The 19,785-nt window shown below is 40.5% G+C and overlaps 1 protein-coding gene across 7 annotated transcripts in view; it reads left to right on the top strand.

Annotated features, from left to right (window-relative positions):
* LARGE1 (LARGE xylosyl- and glucuronyltransferase 1) overlaps positions 1-19,785 on the top strand; it is a 291,854-nt gene that overhangs the window by 130,705 nt on the left and 141,364 nt on the right. For all 7 annotated transcript variants that reach the window (XR_011735698.1, XR_011735697.1, XR_010651410.2 and 4 more), the window contains exons 3-4: positions 7,620-7,915; positions 14,437-14,519. Coding sequence is in view for 3 of the 7 variants with exons in the window: in XM_065838648.2 (XP_065694720.1) it covers positions 7,620-7,915; positions 14,437-14,519 (379 nt within the window). In the remaining 4 variants the exon portion in view is untranslated. The remainder of the gene's footprint in view (positions 1-7,619; positions 7,916-14,436; positions 14,520-19,785) is intronic.

Raw genomic sequence — 19,785 nt, 5'->3', positions numbered from 1 at the left:
TATCCAAATAGTTAATGAAAAAAGAGATGTAGCTCCTCCATAGGAAATCTTCAAATTAACAGATCCCATTGTCTTCCCTCCCACTCCTACTGTACACCAGGGAAATTCAGCTGGCTACAAATACTTACCCTGCAGATATCATTCATATTCCTTTTCCTGTATGCTTTATTATTCACATCACACTCCTAACAGTCCCTCCACAGCTTCCCTTCTAATTATTCCCTGCTTGCCCATTCCTCTGAATAACCAGTGGCATTCACCCACATTCTGCCATTTAAGGCAGTTAGTAGTCCATCCTACTGTGAGTTGGATTTCTTGTTTTCCAGGAGGTGCCACGATTTATTTAAATGAATCCAGATTGTAACTCTGAAGATTTATAATTGGGTTGCACAAGGTTTTAGCTTGGGGGCACAGAGACCCACTAGACAGTGGTTTGTCTCTTACTCCGTTGTGGAGGTGGGAGAGGGGAATGCTTCAGGGAAGAGGCAATTGGGGTGGCTCAAACCAGCTCCACAGACTGCTTGAACTAAGCTGGATGCTTTTCACTGCAGGAGGTAAGAAGTGTTGTGTGACCCTTTGGGTCAAGCTAAGCTGTGGGTATGGTGACCTCTAACTGAACACTGATAATGTCTGCGACTGATCTAAAAGGAGTCATTTATTTGTGCCCCCAAGTGATCACAGCTAATTATGATGTGGTTGTTTGTGACAAAAAGTCATTGCTAAGTGATGGCTGGTCATCGGCTCTGTGGAGAAGTGCTTCCGCCAAAAATACTATAGGCAGCACCTCTGAGCCTGGATCCGGTGGTCAAGGACAGAAGGGGTATGGACCCTCTTCTCCTGTTACAGGATTCCCTGCCAGATACTTACTTGTAGAGCATTGTTGTTGGAGTTTACCCTGCAACACCCATTTGGTGTCTGAACATTTCAGTCTTCTGAGCTGTCATATTGGCAGTCTCTACCTGCATGCAAAGCTCCTGAAAGGAAAGAGAATATCCCTCTAGCTTTGTGGAGAGCTTCTTTTTCTCTGCTTTCTCCCTCCCTTCCCTAACTGCTACAGAACTGGTTAGCCAAAAAATCAGTATCTTTACAGGAATGGGGCTTGGAGAAAATAACAATTCATCAAGAGCACAGATGGCTTATTTAGAACCTAATAGGTATTAAAACATTATTTTCCCCAAGCTTTACTCCTGATATTGATAACGTGTTATCTTTGCCAAGTTCCCCTCTTGATAACATGTTATCTTCGTCAAGCCAAGTCACTGATAAAATCTTATTTTCACTCAGTGCTTACTCTGATAAGACATTATTTTCTTGCATCTCTACTCCCAGTGGAAACGGGGGAAATGTTATTTTTAGTCCTTCTCTTGAAGAGGGATACATTTTGCCAAGGCAATGCACAACAGGGAAAGGAAGAATCGGAAGACGATGGAAGAGAGAAAGAAAAAAAAATAAGTAATTGTATTCTAGGCAAGGGAATGAACAATTAATTTAAAGATATACAAGCTCTTGTTTTAAATTTGTGAGTAAGCGAACGTTCTTAACAACAGCTAATAAGCTAATATTTCATTTGAAAAAACAAACTATTAAAAAGAGACACATCCATTTTCAGGAAAGATGTATGATATTAAATTTTCTTTCCCTCTTTGTTCCTGCATTCTGTTGCTATATGCTTTTCCTTTACTTTACTTTGTCTTTTACTGTTTGCCATCCCTATTATCCCTGTTAGAAGCACCAGAATTACATACACTCAGCCAACACATAAACAGCTCTGCATCTCTGCAACGTGATGCCATCGTTGACAGTACAATTACAAACTCTTTCTGAGACACAACACCTTCCTCACTTTGTGTTCAGAGCAAATGCAGCAATGTGGTGAGTGGTTCTTAAACCATTCCATTTAGTTAATTAAAGAGAGTGGAAGGTGTGTCATGAACGAGGCAGGGGAGCATGGAAAGAAAAGGGACAGCTTTGTAGTTTATGAAGTCAAATCTGCCCTGGTAAATTGTTTCTGTCTACCAATGAGTTCATTACATGATATTCATAAAACAAAGATATTACAAGGGACTTCCAACTAGCTTTTTTTTTTTTTCATTTTCTGGGTTTCCAGCTTGCCAACTCTTGCATTACAGGAATGTTAAGCATATGCTGTTATATATGCAAGAGATGAAGTCTGTTCTCTGAACAAATAAAGTGCAAAAAAGGTGCTTATTTGTTGAAAAAACTACATCAGAACCATTTCAATTGTGAATCCAAAACTGATATTTTCTTTTGGTCTTAATGACTTCAAACTTCTCTGCCCTGCCTTTAAAGACAGACTGATAGCATCACCTTTCCCTCAAATGACTTCGGAAAATAAGTCACTGATCCCTGTGCCACATTCAGGAATTATAGTGACGAGCATCTTAGATCAGTGAGGGAATAAATAAATCTTTTTTTTAGAGCACGATATGAGTGGTCCCAAACTGAATGATGACATGAAACAAGCTACTGAACATCTGTAAGAACCATCCATCCTGTGCACACAGTGGTGCCAAGGTTCTTTGGAAACAAAATGGTGATCATGCAATTAATGATCCTGTTATCAGGCATAAGGGAATGGCAGCAAAGACTGGACAAGGAGACTGTCATTCTCACATTTCCAAACTTCTGAGTGTTTGAATTTTGTGGTGGGCTGACCCTGGGTGGATGCCAGGTACCCTCCGAAGCTGCTCTATCTCTCCTAGCCTCAGCTGGAGAGGGGAGAGAAAATATGATGAAAGGCTCATGAGTCGAGATAAGGACAGGGAGAGATCACTCACCAGTTACTGTCATGGGCCAATCAGACTCAACTTGAAGAAAAGTAGTTTAATTTATTACTGATCAAACCAGAGTGACAAATAAAAACAAATCTTAAAATACCTTTCCCCCACCCCTGCCTTCTCCCCAGGCTCAACTTCACTCCCAAATTCTCTACCTCCTCCCCATGAGTGGCATGTGGGGACAAGGAATGGGGATTGTGGTCAGTTCATCACACGTTGTCTCTCCTGCTCTTTCCTCCTCACGCTCCTCCCCCGCTCCAGCGTGGGGTCCCTCCCACAGGAGACAGGCCTCCATGAGCTTCTCCAGTGTGGGTCCTTCCCATGGGCTGCAGTTCTTCAGGAACTGCTCCAGTGTGGGTCTCCCACAGGGTCACAAGTCCTGCCAGCAAACCTGTTTCATCCCAGGCTCCTCTCTCCATGGGGCCACAGGTCCTGCCAGGAGCCTGCTCCAGTGTGGGCTTCCCATGGGGTCACAGCCTCCTTTGGGCATCCACCTGCTCTGGCATGAGGTCCTCCCCAGACTGCAGGTGGATCTTTGCTCCACCATGGACCTCCATGGGCTGCAGGGGACCACAGCCTCACCATGGTCTGCGCCATGGGCTACAGGGGAATCTCTGCTCTGGTGCCTGGAGCAGCTTCTCCTCCTTCTCTGACCTTTGTGTCTGCAGAGTTGTTGCTCTCACGTATTCTCACTTCTCTTTCCCAGCTGCTGTTGTGCAGCAGCTTTTTCCTCTTCTTAACTATGTTGCCCCAGAGGCGCTACGACCATTGCTGATGCGATCAGCTTTGGCCAGTGGCAAGTCAGTCTTGGAACCAACTGGCGTTGGCTCAGTTGGACATAGCGGAAGCTTCTAGCAACTTCTCACAGAAGCCACCTCTGTAGGCTCCCTGCTACCAAAACCTTGCCACACAAACCAAATACACTTTGCAACCATGATATTCTGTGGGCGTAGGGGATTTGTGTATGATATGTTTAATTTCCGTATTCACTGATTGTAGAGGGCTCTTTTGTTCAAGGAAAAGGACAGTGGGAAGGCATCTCCCTGTATGAGCAGCAGACAATAATGTGATGCTTTAAGTAAGGCTGGCCTGCAGTAGAATTGAATAGTTCAGGTTTGAGTTCAATAAAACATGTTAGCATGGGCTTAAGTACCACTAGCAGCAGTGGAAGTGAACACAGACTTAGCACTTAAAGGACAAGCTGCAGTGCCCAAGTGTAGTTACTATTGCCTAAGTCCAAGGCTGATGGTCGATTGGCATCTTGTGTGGAAACAGTCTCTTGTTACTCCTGAACGTGTAATTTGGCACATATGTTGTCCATGCCAAATCCAGAGAAGGGTTTGTGCTTAATAATGATGGGAGCAGTCAGACCTGTCTCTGTCAGACCTGAGGAAACTTGCGTGGGCAGTATGGACAGCCGTGGTTGTAATTTCTTGTGCAGTCTCTGTCTAGTGAAGATCAGCCTTCAGTGTTCTTACTGTGACATATTTCAATGGCACGACTTTCTACCACTGAAACTTGGAAGCATAAGCTCATAATTCCCCCACATCAAAGTAGAATAAAGTTCTGCCTTCACAGATCTGGAGTAAACTGCTTAGACTATATTCCACTATTAAGACAGTTATCTGGGCAAGGTTTTCTACTTCCAGCTGAGATCACACTGCAATGATTCACAAAAAGGCGCTGGAGAAAAAAATGCCTTGGCAAGTATGAGAATAGGCACCTTGGGATGCCTTAGCACCTACTCGTGGAGGCATGTATGTTGTAGTACCAAATTGTTAACAAAAAGGACTTCATTTATAGCTGCCCATATAACCGATACCTACCGGAGCATCCAGCTGAGCAGAAGTGCATAGAGTACTAAGCTGTTAGATGATTAAAGCTGAGCTAGAGCTCCAGAAGAAAAGGGATAGTTTATCTGCTTACATAAAGCTTTTATGTCTCCATAGTCCTGACTGCAGTCTTCTTATTTTTCTTTTCCCTTAGGGTCCATGGGGTTCTCTACAATGGTTTTCAAGGGAAAAAAGTAATTATGGAATGAACTTCAAATGATTTTGCTCGTGGCCTTAACAGGGGGAAATCCATGAGGGTGGTTGCCTGCTATCCCACTTCTTTCTACAGAACGTTGGCTTTTGGTTAAAATTGTTATACTGCTAGTCCTCAAAGGGTGCAATGATAATATGAATTTTCAACTGTGAACAAATGTGAAATGGAGGAGTGGTGTTTTCTTGTATCTCTAGTCAGACAGACTGAAACATTATCTGTGAGCGGCATAACTTCCTCTTATCTCAGAGGCAGCCTAGAGTTCACTAATCATCAGTTAATTCATTACAAAGGCGTTACATGCCATTAGGCAGGGAATGAATAATAGCTAAACCACACAGAAACCTCTAGACCTTGTAAAGATGCCAAAAACCAAGTAGTCTGCACTTAAGATAGTGAAAGAAATGTAAAAAATTATGGAAAAGGATCCCACAACGTGCTCCATGAATTTGCCTGCCTCAGTTAGTTCCTAACAAAATTTTAAGCATTTGAGTTCAGATCAGGGTCATCTGAGAAACTCAGGTTCCCTGCATCTGCATTTGTCTTATCCTCTGAATGAGGGTGAATTTTTCCTTCCTACGCTTTGCTGCTTTCTCCCTTATCCAGCCCTGCAGTTAACGTTTGGCTAAACTTTGTTTTCTCTGTAGCTCTTTCCCCAGCAAGCTTCTACCACCACTTGGTCCTTTTCAAGACTGTCACCTTTCCAAGTCTGATAACTACAAAACTAGGAACTTGGTGTTAATGCTTATCCTTTTGGTTTTTTATGTAAGAAAATTCTACTGCTTCAGTCCCTCTCCTTTCAAATAAGCTATGCTGGATTGCTTTTTATAGGCTTTATTTCTTCCAGTGTCTTGAGGTGCTCTGCTTAAGTAAGGTTTAATGAAATCTCTTGCCTTAAACATAGGTGACTTCAGATATGCAGAAGCATTCAATAATCCATAGAATTCATAACTTGCATATTGTCAAGTTTTCTGAATTGTTGGACCTACTGTAATGATAAGTCATTGACTGCTGTCAACCATGGTGTAATTATTCAGGTTTGTGTTTGGGTTTTGTTTTGTGAGATTGTGGAATTTTGTAGGTCATTTTTATTTCTTTGGTATTAGCACATAAAGTCTGAAGTCAAGACCTGACACAGAACAAAAAATATTAAATCTGAGACTGACAGGGCTCAAAAATAGAGCAATAACCCCAAATGAAGAATAAAAAAATAATAGCTTTAGTATTATTTATTGCACCATTCAAAAGTGTACTACTTGCTTCAGAGCACAGCAATGTTCTTTGCAGTGTTCCCTGGGACATCTTTTGTCCCAAAGTCACACAGACCTTGTTATGTGTTATGTTGGTTTATTTTGATTTAGATTAGATAAAAAGTGCCTAGACATTAGCTCAGAGCACTCTGCCAGTTACTTAGAACTATAAAACTCAAGTGCAGTGCAGTTTAACTCCTCTACCAAGCAGCTACACACAATCAGAGAACAAGCAATGAGCAGTTCTTTATAGCAGGGAGATAGTTTTGAGTCAGAGGGTGAGAAATGTACTTGTTAAGGAGAACTGCTAAACAAAAACGGCATGGTTTCTGTTTTCTAAATCACTCAAGCTGGTGTTTGATAAAGCCAAGGGGACTCTCTGCATTGGAGAAATGATTAAATAGCAAACATTTATTTTAATGTATGCAGTTAGAAAATTATTTCAGAGAAGCACCTTTAGTATTAGATACCTGGGTATCTCCACTGCTAATTATGACACCATGGATAATTCTCACTGTCTTTTTTGCTTTGCTTCAATTTGATTTCAGTTGAACATTTTTGTACAGCAGTTTTGCAGCACCTTTGCAGCATTTGTACTCTCTGTATATAGAGAGAGCTTTATTGAAATTATATGAAAATATGTCTCCTTTGAAAACACATCAACTGCATCCTTATTTGCTTCCTTAAAATTCAGTAGCAATAATGGACTGGGAAGCGATGATAGAATGTGTCGCAATTGTTGTCTTTGGTTATAGACCTTTGCTTTAGGTTAATCTATCTTTTTTTATACTTTAGATCATTTTTAATGCTGTTTTAAACAAGGAAGATAGATACTTTTTGAAAACGTGAAAACAAAGTGCTTCGTATTTCTGGGATGTAACTTTTCAGTTAAAGGTGTTGAACTCAAGTCTTATTTGTGTTTTGTTTTTTTTTTTTTTTTTTTTTTAACTCCCTTGTTGTCTTTTTCAGCCAGAATACTTTCCAGAATTTGACCCACATGTGTATTGAATGTTTTTGTCCTTCTGAACCTCTTATTTCTCAGCAAGCATTTAATACTGTGTTGCTGAATACATACCAGCTGCTCTTCACATGTGAATCAGCTGGGGTTACTGTTTGGCACAAGATGGTAACCAAAATGCTTGACTGTGGAGAAAGTGGGGAATAGGAAAATTATTTTGTCTTGCATACGTTTCTAAAATATATTTAACTGTATATTAATTGTTTTTGAATGAAATCCTCCTGTTCTTGACTGTCTTCCCAGACTAGGGACTGGCAGGAAGCCCTATCCAGAACAAAAGAAACACATGCTTATCTTTTAGTGTTGTTTTAAAATTAATAAGACTGGTAGCTCACAGAGCTTCAGCTTTTGTCCAAGTTTACCACACGCTTAAGCATTGCCTTCAAGTGCCAAGTCTGCATAAAACGCAGCTGTATTTCAAAGACGTCCCCACCTCGTGATGCTGACACTAAAGGAAAACGCAACTTCAAGTGTACTCTGACCGGAGCGTTTCGTTTCCCTCTCTTGCAGATGGGAAGCCGGTGTCGCTGTCTCCGCTTGAATCCCAGCCCCACAGCCCTCGGTACGCGGCCTCGAGCCAGCGGGAGAGCCTGGAGATCCGCGTGCGGGAGGTGGAGGAGGAGAACCGTGTCCTGCGCAAGCAGCTCAGCCTGGCGCAGGGCCGCAGCCCCGCGCACCGCCGCGGCAACCACTCCAGAACGTACTCCATGGAGGAGGGGACGGGCGACAGCGAGAGCCTGCGGGCTGGCATCGTGGCGGGGAACAGCTCTGAGTGCGGGCAGCAACCAGCAGTGGAAAAATGTGAGGTAAATAAACAAAAGGAACCTGCCAGAAATGAACTCGGATAGATTTGATCCTTCAAAGACATTGGAGATCCCTGTCTCCTTCCCTCTGGAACTTTCTGTTCAGAAACCAGCTTCTTAAAGGACTTCATGGGTGCAACTTTTCAGATGATTTTGAATTACTGTTTTTTAAAAAACTTTAGAACATTTAATCATCTGAATATCTTTTGAGATATTATTTGATCAGAGTTTTTTGTCTTTGTGTCCCCAAACCTGGTGTAAAAATCAAAGCCTTGTTCCAAGCTGACTTCAGTGCAGCAGTTCTGATAAAGACCTGTGGCAAGCTGACCCCCTGTGTTTCTAAATTAAATGAAAGCATCACAGTGCTTTGAAAAGCCTTATTCCTTTGTTTGTGCATCTGTACTAGAACAGTTCAGGGTTTACCATTAATTAAATTGTGGCTTATAGAACCAACCTGTGCTTTTGAGTCACATTCAGGAGTGTGTCTGGATGCTACTGTGGGACCAACTGCTTTGTGTGAGCTGTGCTCAAGAGCTGTGGTTAGCTGCAGGGAACAGGAGATCTGTTTCTAAGAAGGTTTTAAGGGGATGTTTTGTTTGGTTTTCCCCATTTTATGCCAGTAGTCATAGCTGGATGTCATCCAGCTATTTAGTTGTCAGATATCTGGATGATGACAGTTCCAAATATGGATAGATCTAAACCAGAAAGACTTGCTTAAAGGCCTTGTGCCAATGCAGCTGAAGATAACGAAAATAATTCCTCCATTTATTTCTACAAAGAGGGTAATACCATATCACCTTTTATCTTGCTTTCTGCCACTAGGAAGATAAAAGTTGAAAGAAAATAAGTGGGAGAAATAAAGGAGGCCTAATTGTCTCTCCAGATAAAGTCTATTTAATGGACAGATATCAAATATCATTTAAAAAGCAATTATTGCTTTCCAGTTGGACATCTTAGTCTGTCAGTGTGGAAGAAGGAACCAAGCTTATTTTAAGGAGAGGGAAAAGGAGGAGTGTGTTTTTCATTTTTCCTCTTCCCAGTAATGAGGGTCTGATTTTCCTGTCTGTAAGCATTTTGGCATTTAATAAGGGAAGGTTCAGGCCATCAATAAGCAAACCTCACTTCTCCTTTATTATCATGCCAAGCAGTGATGAGCTGAATCTCAGGTCTTGGTTGTTCAATGTACCAACCAATTTGGGACACAAAAATAGCAGCTTAAAGGAGGAATAGTTTAAGTGGCCCTTCAGTTTATAGTGTGTTTTGCCAATGAATTTACTTGCTCAGTGGGGTTTAGCATTGTGCTGGAGGCAGTGGTTATATAAAATACGAAAACTTACTTCATTTGCTAACCCTGTATCTCACCGCACACTATTTTGATAACGAAATAGCTTTTTCTTCTTTTTCTTAAGGAATTCACTCAGTAATTCAGTAACAGTAATGGAAGTTAAAATTAAACTTCCTTATTATCAGATTTGCCAGAGGTCTCATCGCTTATCCTATTACTGTAGATTCTGGTTCCATGTTTGTGTGAATGCTATCTTGACTGCATTCACTCTCTTGTTTTCAGTGTTTCAGCAGTGTAAACTAAATCTGTTTTAGCCTCTGACCCTGGAATATATCACAGCAAGAGTCAACAACTTGGGTAAAAAGAAACAAGAGTCCTGAGAAGAAGACTGGAGCTCTGCGGGAGGCAAAGAGAGCTAGGAGTAGGTTGTTTATTTCATTGAGGCAGTTCTTTGAGATTTACTGAAGATGACATTTCAGAATCTAATTTGGGATGGTCTTTAGCAATGATTAAAACATTTGAAAATGCAGTTACAACAAATGAACATTAAATATCTGATAAAGCATAATCTGTGTGGTAATAATTGTGATCTGTATGAAAAAATAATGGATTTGTTGCATTCCAGCCACCGCTTTCTACTCTATTGCATCGCAGGAGAGCTTTTCTGATATTACAAATTAGACCAGCATTTTTTATCATCTTTTCACCTTGTGCCTCCATAAGCCCGGCATTTAGTTTGAATTAAGTGTGCATTTATAAATATTTTTTAAAGAGATTATCTATTAGAAAATGGTTGATTAGCAGTATGGCATTCAGTAGGTTAGCAGAGTACTTAACATTTGAAGCATTTTTACAGGCGTATTTGTATTGCTGCTGTTCTCAATAGTTTTGCTCAATAGGGTTAAGCAGGTAGTGGTCCACAAAGAACAGGCTCCCACCAACCAAAGCAGTGTGAAACACAGGAAAACCAGATATTACCTGCCTTTGGGAAACATTTGTAACATATTTTCATTTTTGTAACAAGCTTGTAATATCTCTTAACCACATTCAACAATTACTTATGAAGGATTAGGTATCTGCAACGAAAGGCCTGGCTAGTACTACTGGAAAATTAGTGAAGTACGAAATGCTTTACCAAAGATTATTTTTAGCCATAAGAACTAATTAGAGTTTGTTAAGCTCATTATTTCACCACTCCACAAAGTAGCCTGAGGAAGAAAAAAAATAACATCTGTTTATGTAGGCACTTTATACTCCTCATCAGCGTGGGATCTAAGGCCTAGTTCTTCATGTGTTTTTAGATATTTTCTTCCCATTAACATTGACCCAGAATGATCTTAGATGAAACACTGCTTTCAGAAACAGTTTTATCCTGGTCTGTAGGGGCTGAAGTAATAGTTTCTAAACCATGTTAGCATGCACTTTGGATTATTTAACTCCCGTTCCTAAAGCAGCTTAACTTCCTTAAATGCCCTCCAGTACCTGGGCCTGAGTGTTCCCTAAACTATTTAAAATCAAAAATAGTTTTGTGTCCTTGATCCCCAGCCTACAGGAAGAACAGCTTGATTCACTTCCACAGTGTTTTGATTAGCTATTCATATCTGTATGGATAAGCAGAGGAAGAATTCATTGAGTCTGGAAAGCAAGATGTATCATCATTTAATCTGTTGCTGCAGCGAGTTCCATTATCTAAAAGCAGCTCCAGTGAATGGCCTGTGTCCAGACTTCTTCCCACACCTACTAGTGATGAACATGCCTACCATTCAATTTTAAAAGAGCGTTGTAGGAGGATGGACACTTTCAAGGAGCTCAGTTTAGTCCCACAGTGACTTCTGAATAATCCCAGCTAGAGTCTGACAACAGGAATTATCACGGATTGTAAACAGTGAGGAGCAAGTGTAGCATGCAGAGCCTTGGTGTGAGACGTGTGGAGGGACACGCTGAACCAAGCAGACAGGCTGCAACATGTTGTGGAAGTTGAAACATTCCTGGCTTATCTGGCTTCACTTCTACGTGTAAGCTGCAGTCACCAAGCCTGGAAGTCATGTGGGTCACAGTGGCCAGTTCTGGTGGGGTGGGGATACAATCTTCTAGCCCTCTGCAGATAGAAAATGAGGAGCTAAAGAGCTGTGGTGCTGCTGACCAGTTTCATAATCTAGAAGCAAATGTTTGCTGTAGTATACTCAGGAGGATGCAAGTTCTTTGAAGTGCTTCCTTCTTCCAGCCACTATTGCCATATCTTGCCAGCTGCTCTCTATCCAAACATGAATTTGGAACAAGCATGGAGAAAAATGGAAATAAAACTTTTTTAGTTAGGATGCAAACATCTACAGACAGTTCAGGTTGTTGAGCTCACATTGACTTATCAGTTTACCCACTATTTTTTTTTACAGTTAAACAATGAGGGAGAGGAAAGTGAATGAAGCAAAGAAGGAAAAGCCTGAGTCTTGCAGCGTGCTGCAGGCAAAAACTTCAGTAAAAAAAGGACTAGGTTTCTATTCTCTTTGAGGATTATTGCTCTTTTCCTATAGCTGATTACAGGCAGGCATAGAAGTGATAAATGGTATTAAGCACCACAGAGAGGCTGAGCAGAAGGTACATGTGTCTCTGAACTGGAAAAGGACATTCAGAAGAGCAGCAAGTGCTGTCTCCTCCCTGTGCCCTGGCTAAAACAGTGTGCAAGGCAACAGCACCTGCTGAAAGACATCCAAGAAATCATACTTTTAATTTTGAAACAAAATGACTTAGGAAAGGAGAATAGACGCAGGAAGTCCTTGGCAGAATATACTCTGATTTTGTGGGGATTTGAAAGGTGAAGAGAGGCTGTAAGGATAGGTTTTCTGACAAGTAGAGGTACTATAAAATAATGTTGACAGGAATATGACAGTACTATTCTGCCAAAACCCATAAAATGTGTGTGTCTGGTCCAGTGTCTTCAGGTGAAGCATTTAAAGCAGGCATGAAACCATTCTCAGTTAATTTGATTTGAATTGGCATTGAAGGGAAGATCTTAGGCCTTCAAAAAGGCTGAGTAAGACCAACTGGCAACCAGAGAAGAGGCAGAGCGTGCTGTGTCAGGAACCTGTGCACCCACAGGAGCCCATGGCCCCATAAGCATGGTACAAACCACTGCTGCAGTAAAAGTTAATAAGCAGTTTCTGTTCTCCCCTGTTGCTATCACAAGAGAAACACAATTTTTGCAAAGTGCTGAGCATGCTCAACACCCGCTGACTTTAACATAAAGCGCTGAATACCTCACAGAGCTGTTGCCATAATATCCTGCAATATATTTTATTTCTGACACCTCTCTGGACAGACAGTTGCCTTATTAATTCAAGTCCTCTTAAAACCTTGGATCTTCAATGTGCTTCAGCTGGTGAGGCACATGAGGGCTGGAGGCAGCTGCAGTGTTCGTGTAGGGGTTGTACAATGGCACAGCCACTTCACAATTATATGATTCAAATTGTGCCCTGTACCAGGCAATGTTAATGGATGGGGCTGTGGCCTCTTTAGATGTGCCCAACACGTGGCACCTCTTGTGTAAATCTGCTTCTGTTACAAGACAGACTTCAGGAATCTATGACTATGGCAGAATTCCTTATTTGTTCTCTGTGTAGTGGGCTTTCTGTGGAACACGAGGGCTGTGTGTGTGAGACACCAGCTAACCAAGCTTCAAATGGAAGCCAAATGAGGCTTCCTTGCAGTTTCACAGCTGTGTCCCTAATTGCGGCTTTGTGCTGCCAGCATCGTGAGCTCTCCTTTATTTCTGTGACCACTAAGAAACAAAAATACAGAAGCTGGAGTGAAAACTTGCTAAGATTAATTTGCTTTTGTCCACAGGGAATAGCAATAGCTAATTTTAAAACCAGAGAAGAGTAACTTAACAGCATTTTTTAAATTATTGCTTACTACCTCAATCATAATGACTAGTAGCCCCTTTTCAATTTTCCCTTTCCTCTTGAAGATATAAGTAAACCTCTTCCTTATATTAAAAAGGGAGCTAAGAAGGCACAGAATAAGTGATAATTTACCAAGGTTCTGGGGTGGGGAGAATGTGTATGCGTGCGGGATTGTATTTAACTTCACATTAACACTACCCAGTACAGCCCATACTGTTAGTCACAGGCAGGGAAGTGACCACCTGCCTTCACAGCTCATGTCATAGAATTGTTCCGGTTAGAAGAGACCCTCAGCATCATGGGTCCAACCATAACCTAACACTGGTACCCTGTGAACCTAAGAACCATGTCCCTAAGAACCTCATCTAAACACCTTTTAAACACCCCCAGGGATGGTGACTCCACCACTTCCCTGGGCAGCCTGTTCCAATGCCTGACAACCTTTTTTCCTTGCTAATATCCAATCTATACCTCCCCTGGCAGAACTTGAGGCCATTTCCTCTCATCCTATCCATTGCTACTTGGGAGAAGAGACCAAGCCCCTCCATGCTACAACCTCCTTTCAGGTAGTTGCAGACAGTGATAAGGTCTCCCCTCAGCCTCCTTTTCTCCAGGTTAAACAGCCCCAGTTCCCTCAGCTGCTCCTCATCAGACTTGTGCTCCAGACCCCTCAACAGCTTTGTTGCCCTTCTCTGAACTCTCTTCAGCACCTCAATGTCCTTCTTATGATGAAGGACCCAAAACTGAACACAGGATTCAAGGTGCAGCCTCACCAGTGCTGAGTAGAGTCAAACAATCACTTTTCTGATATCCTGTCTTATCGCTAGGATGCATCAACGCCCTTGTGAAACCAGTCATCCCACTCATCAATCAGAGCTCGCTCTCCCTCTTCTTAGTGGCTGCCCTTAAGACAGAAATAATGCCGAATTTCTAAGAGCGCATCTGCTTCTAATTATCAGAGATAATTTTAAACTTTGGTTCAGAAGGTTAAAGTGTCTGCATGTTTGCATACTCAAAATGTTGTGTGCTGCTAAATGGGTATGTGTGTGTGTACAGACACGCACACATATGCCCTTAGCTAATAAATGCAATTGTGTTCAGACATCTGATGTAATTCAGGGATAGTAATGACTTTGGAATGATGATGGTCTTATAACTCAATTAAGATGTTTTTAACAAACTGCCTCAAGTGGGCTGCAAACAGCTGCAAAACACCCACTAAAATCTTTAACAATTGCCACATTAATAATAGCACTGTCATGTATGTGTTGTCCTTAATGAATGATAAAACACAGGACCAGGCTTTAATTTTGGTTCTTTTTGTTCCTTTTCTCCCACAGACCATCCACGTTGCCATTGTTTGTGCAGGGTACAATGCCAGTCGGGATGTTGTCACACTTGTCAAGTCCGTCTTATTTCACAGGTAAAAGTAGCTTGTTTTTTTGTGTCTATTGTATATCTGACTATGGCTAAATAAGCTCTTTTTACATTTACTCTTACTTCAAAAGAAAGTCAGATTCTCTGCCCTTGCTGCATTTTCTTTGGAAGGAAGGAAGCACGAAATAAATGACCACCACAAATAGATTCACCTGTGTAAAGATTTTTCACAGTAAATTTGAAGGATCAGAGATCCACCTGCCACTCCTCTTGCATTGCAGGAATAGTGACAGTATCTATACATACTGTAAAGCATCTGCACATTACTGAATAATGTAAAATAATTATAATACTAATAACAGCATTGTATTTATTTAGCCTATTTCTAGCATCAGTTTATGGCACAGGTGTAGATGGTAATTTGAAAACCATACACATAAACATACCCTGCTTACTTGACTATCTCAACTCCCCATTTGGATATTTATTTTTCAAAGTAAACCTGTTACTATAGCCAGTATTATTTTATTCAAGTCAGTTTATTTATTCTGGCTTTAGAAGAGCTACTTGCAGCTCTTCAGAAGGCTTTGCAATGTGGTTTTAGCACATGGAACACAGTGAGATCCCCAAATCAAGAGGCATAAACGTACAATGAAGACAAAACAAGCAAATCCCTTTATAAACAGTAGCTCCAGAAAAAGAGAAATGCTATTAAACTGTATGTGGGCATATGTGTATATGCCTTGTCCAGTTTAGTAGTGTCTCTCATAGATGTTTTCCAACAGTGTTGCAGAAAGTGGATCGAAACGGGGATGTGAGAGACTAATCAGACTGTTTGACTCAAATAGGACAAATAGACTAATAAACATGCGTAGAGTATAAATTAGAGTTTACTAAGGAGGTAGTTTCAGTACGCTGCTTTATATTGAATGACATTTTATACCAAGGAGGATGACTCTTGTTCATGTCATGTACTAATTGATTTCTTCTTTTAGCGTGCTAGAGTGGGGCATTCCAGTCCCCCAGCTTGCTCCTTAGGTTTGCCTCCAATCCTCTGCTGGAACACTTAATAATCACTCCCTTACAATGGTTTTAGTACACCATTTTAACTATTACCCATTTTTTGTAAGCTTTGCAAAAGAATGTAAATGCTCACCTTGTACAATGCGGAAAAAGATTCAGTAACTATTGTTTTAGAGACTGGTTAGAGTGCAGGTGGAAAGGGGAAACTCTCCAAAATCTGAGACCAGCTTTCACTATCAACACATAGTCTTTGCAAGTCTTTCTGGAAGTAGTATGTTCCTGCTAGATGAGGGCTTCGAGCAGGAAAAGCAATGCTAAATAAACTTAACAAAAGCAAAACAACAGTAAAAACATGTATCATGCTGATGATATGCATGTGCAGAATTTTTCTGGATGTTAAAATCCTGTTAAATTTTAAAACTCCCATCTATTTTCAGTTAGACTTCTGAATTATTCAGCATTAACTGGCTCTATATTGCAAAGATGTGGGGTGTTTTGTCTAGTTCGATTGTTGTTTCTAAGGGATTTCTTGCAAAAACTTATTTTTATGGTGACGTAAATTATCCTAGTAGTTAGCGTTTCAGGTCTTTTTCTCTCCTACTACTTGCATCCATTTCAAGAATGTTTCTGAATGTGCTGTAAATACTAGGAATCTCACAACTCAAAGGTTTAAATAGTCTCTTTCTTTGTTACTTAAAGGAAATGTCCCAGTTTTACGTAAGCCACTCATCTGAACAATTAGCAAACTCATAAACAATTCTGCTATATAATGGCAGAATTCTATAATTTGGACATAAATTTAATTAAAAATATGAAACCAAAACGAAGGGAAGTGGCATTGGTATTTCTAAGCCTGGTGGATTCTGCCCTTGTCAAGAACATAATTGCTGTTTGTCTGGCAGTACTGTTCATCTCACAGGATTTGTCTGGCTCAGCAGAGGTGATCAAGATAAAGTCCAGTATAGCTAACAACACTTTAGTACAGTTAGTTACATTCAAGATAACCTATCTTACTTGTTTGCTCGAAACATACATAAAGACAAATCTAAATCTATTCCTGCCTAGAACTAACTTTTCTCACTAGACAGTAAATTGTTCGCTAGAAAGGGAAGATGTTCTCAAAGAAGAGACAGAGCTTCTTACAAATATTTCTTCTAGAAAACAGAGGTGTCTTAAGCATCTGTTGATACCTTGGATACCTGTGCAGAGATCCATGCCTCAGAAATGCTCCTTTCTTGGATCTTTATCTCTGTAGTGGCAATGGTGAAGAAGGCTAGAGAATAAACAACAAGCAAACAGCAAACTCAGCTGAAAATTAATTTAGAGCTGAGATTCCTTGCGTTGGTTGCCATGTGCAAACAATGTTCTCTTGGAGACTGTTAAGCACTTCAGATATTATGATGATTGAAAAGAAGGCTTCCTCTTTTAATTGCTAGGATCTATTTAATTGTAGGGAAGAAGGATGGAGACAGGCCATGATGCTGCGTTAGAAGGAATGAGTTAGGAGTGTTGGAAGTGGTTGGTTCAGATGGCGGAAGCTTCATGATTTCAGTAGCAAGTTCATCATCTCACTTGAGGATCATTGGTGAAAACAGTCATCGAAATGTCTCTTCTTCTAACCCATAAATGTGCACCAGGGAATGCATCCTAGCAAGTGTCATCCAGTAAGCTGAGCAAAACAGACATTTGGAAGGACTGTGTTTCCAGTGGAGAAGGAGTTTGCTTGTTCTGTCCTAGTCTCTGAAGTTAGGCTACTGGTCCTTCATTTGTAGGATCACCACATTCAATCTCAAATATAGTTTTGCAAGAACAGAATGAACATGCCTCCAAACGTATTGTCAAAGAGATTTTTTTTTCCTGTTTTGAAGTTTCTGATGATCAGTGTTCAACGAAACCTGAAACAGCAAGTGCAGAATTTGCCTGTAACAAGACTGTAAGAGAGTCTATTGTATTATTTGAGATACTTGTGTAGAAATCACAGCTGTTATTATGTAGGCAGGCACAGTGTGGGCTCTCCTTGGGCAGCTGTACCGTTACACCTCAGTCCTGACCTGCAACACCTTGAATACAATCTACTAGTTAAACAGCTGGCCCCGCAAAGCAACCACACTTAGTGCCCTCATCACTTGGCATTTGTTGTAAGAGCGTGGGTTTCAGTGAATCTCTCTGTAATTCATGTTGTGTGCTTTTATTAGCATTTCCATTTAGTTTAGTAATTAAAGCATGTTTTAGCTGTGCATTTTGATACAAAAAGAGGTACCTAAATTCCCTACTTCCATAGGGAATCCCTGCTTCTCTAATAGGAAAATTCTGAGAAAAGGAGGCTTTGTCAGTCTAATCATTTTCCCTCTGTGCATTAACATATTGATTATACCCCTAACTTTGAGCTAGAGTGCTAGATAGAGAGACATGAAACCACTGGGGTGCTGGGTCATTAAAAATAAAAACTACAGGAGTTTCTATAGGTGAATGTACAGCAAATCCTGTGTATTAAACCTTTCTCCTCAGATATAAGAAAGCGAGTTTCTGGTTCTAGTCATACTGTATATATTGTGAGACTTAGGCAAGCTACTTGTTCAAACCACTGGAGAAACCAAACCTGGTTTTGGGTTCCAGAGAGCAGGAAGAGGAGAGGTAAGGAGCAGTGGTGGTTGATTCCTGACAAGAACACCATAGTTTGGAAAGACATTTCATTCCCAATGGAAAAAGGAGCTTGATTCCAGTTTTGTCTTTAGAAAACGGATGCTCAAGCCACCAAATCCCAGAAGCTTTTAATACCCAGTTTGACATAACGTGACAGGTCTGCTCTCAGGAGGAGACTGAGCAGAGCTGAGGTACTGCAGGGTTTGCAGACTGTGATAAATATGCATTGGCAGTGATGCACAGAGAAGAGCTTGTGGAATGAGTACTTAGTCCTAGTCTGCAACGTTCCTGCTCTCCTCTCTTGGGCATCTAGTTGCTAATTATGACAGATTTTATACATCTGTTGCAGGAGCAAAAAAAATCTTCCTTCTGAGCCAGTTTAACACAGCCAAGCTCATAAAATTGTGTCTTAAATGCAACTTTAGTTTTTCCAAAGCAAAAGACTGAACACTAGAAATTAAAGATACTGGGTCAAATGTGCAAAACAAAGTGCAAGTGCTTTTGGAAATAGTGCATACAGTAGTATGCAAAAAGCATCTACGCTTCTTTCTCAAAAGTGGAGGAGTGTCCAGGCTAAAGTGTACTCTACCTTTTCCACAGGCATGCTAAACACCATGTTTCATTTGGAAACAAAGAAAGGCCAAACTTCAGAATTATAGCATGCTACTGGCAGTGAGGTCGACCTGAGAATCTGTGAAAAATTAACTTCTCTTTTGTGCCAGCAACTTTTTTCTTTTTTTTCCTTTTTATTTTTTTTTTTTTCCATAAGTCAGTCCCTCTTCTTTGGAGAAGTTACTTCTTTAGCTGTACACTCCATCTATCCAACAGCAACAGTTGCTTCAAAATGGTAATGGGGTTTCGTAGTGTAAACAAAACCAGTCAACTAGACAAATGCTTTCTAATATGAAGTATTGGTCTCTTTGCTTTAAGAAAGCTGCTTATAACCCTAAAGTTAAGCATATGTCTAAGCATTTTTAAAATTAGGATATTAAACTGTGTTATAGATTGCTGTATGAATAATAACTTTTTTGTTAGGACAAGTAGAATAAGGGAAGCCAAATGAAGATATAAATTAAATAAAAAGAATGACATGCAATTTCCAAGGAAGAGTCACAAGTCAACACCGGCTGGTAATTAAAGCTTATGTAATCTAATGGCTGTATTCCATGGGGGCCACTTTGCTTTAATGGAGTTAATTTGAGAATGTAAAACCTTTGTCATTGTCTCCAACTTTTCTAACATGTTAGTCTGCTTTGTGGGAGATTCTTCTGGCAAAAACTATAAAGCATAAACTGGTTTCTCTGATCCATATAGGTGCATCAGTAATACACACTTCTTTTGTATTTTATAGCTGTCCTAACAATGGACATATAATGGAGAAAGCAATGTTTTTAAAAAAAATCTACACGTGAAATCTCTTATTATTTCCCAAAGCACTTCTATAAGTTAACACAAAACAAGGAGATCCATGAATGCGGCAGCTAGTGCATCTTGTAAGATCTCTCCAATAGTTCAGGGAGCATTTTAATCGATATGGGATGTGAAAGGGTATGAAAAAGCTGTAATGATTTCACATTAAAATTCTCCCGGTATGAGAGGGATGGTCATACGGGCATTAGGAAAAAAAAAATCCCAAGCTGCCTTTT

The sequence above is a fragment of the Patagioenas fasciata genome, chromosome 1 (genome assembly GCF_037038585.1).
Source record: "Patagioenas fasciata isolate bPatFas1 chromosome 1, bPatFas1.hap1, whole genome shotgun sequence".
NCBI classification, from domain to species: Eukaryota; Metazoa; Chordata; class Aves; order Columbiformes; family Columbidae; genus Patagioenas; species Patagioenas fasciata.
The sequence above is the reverse complement of the archived record's forward strand: the minus strand, read 5'-3'. Positions and strand labels throughout refer to the sequence as shown.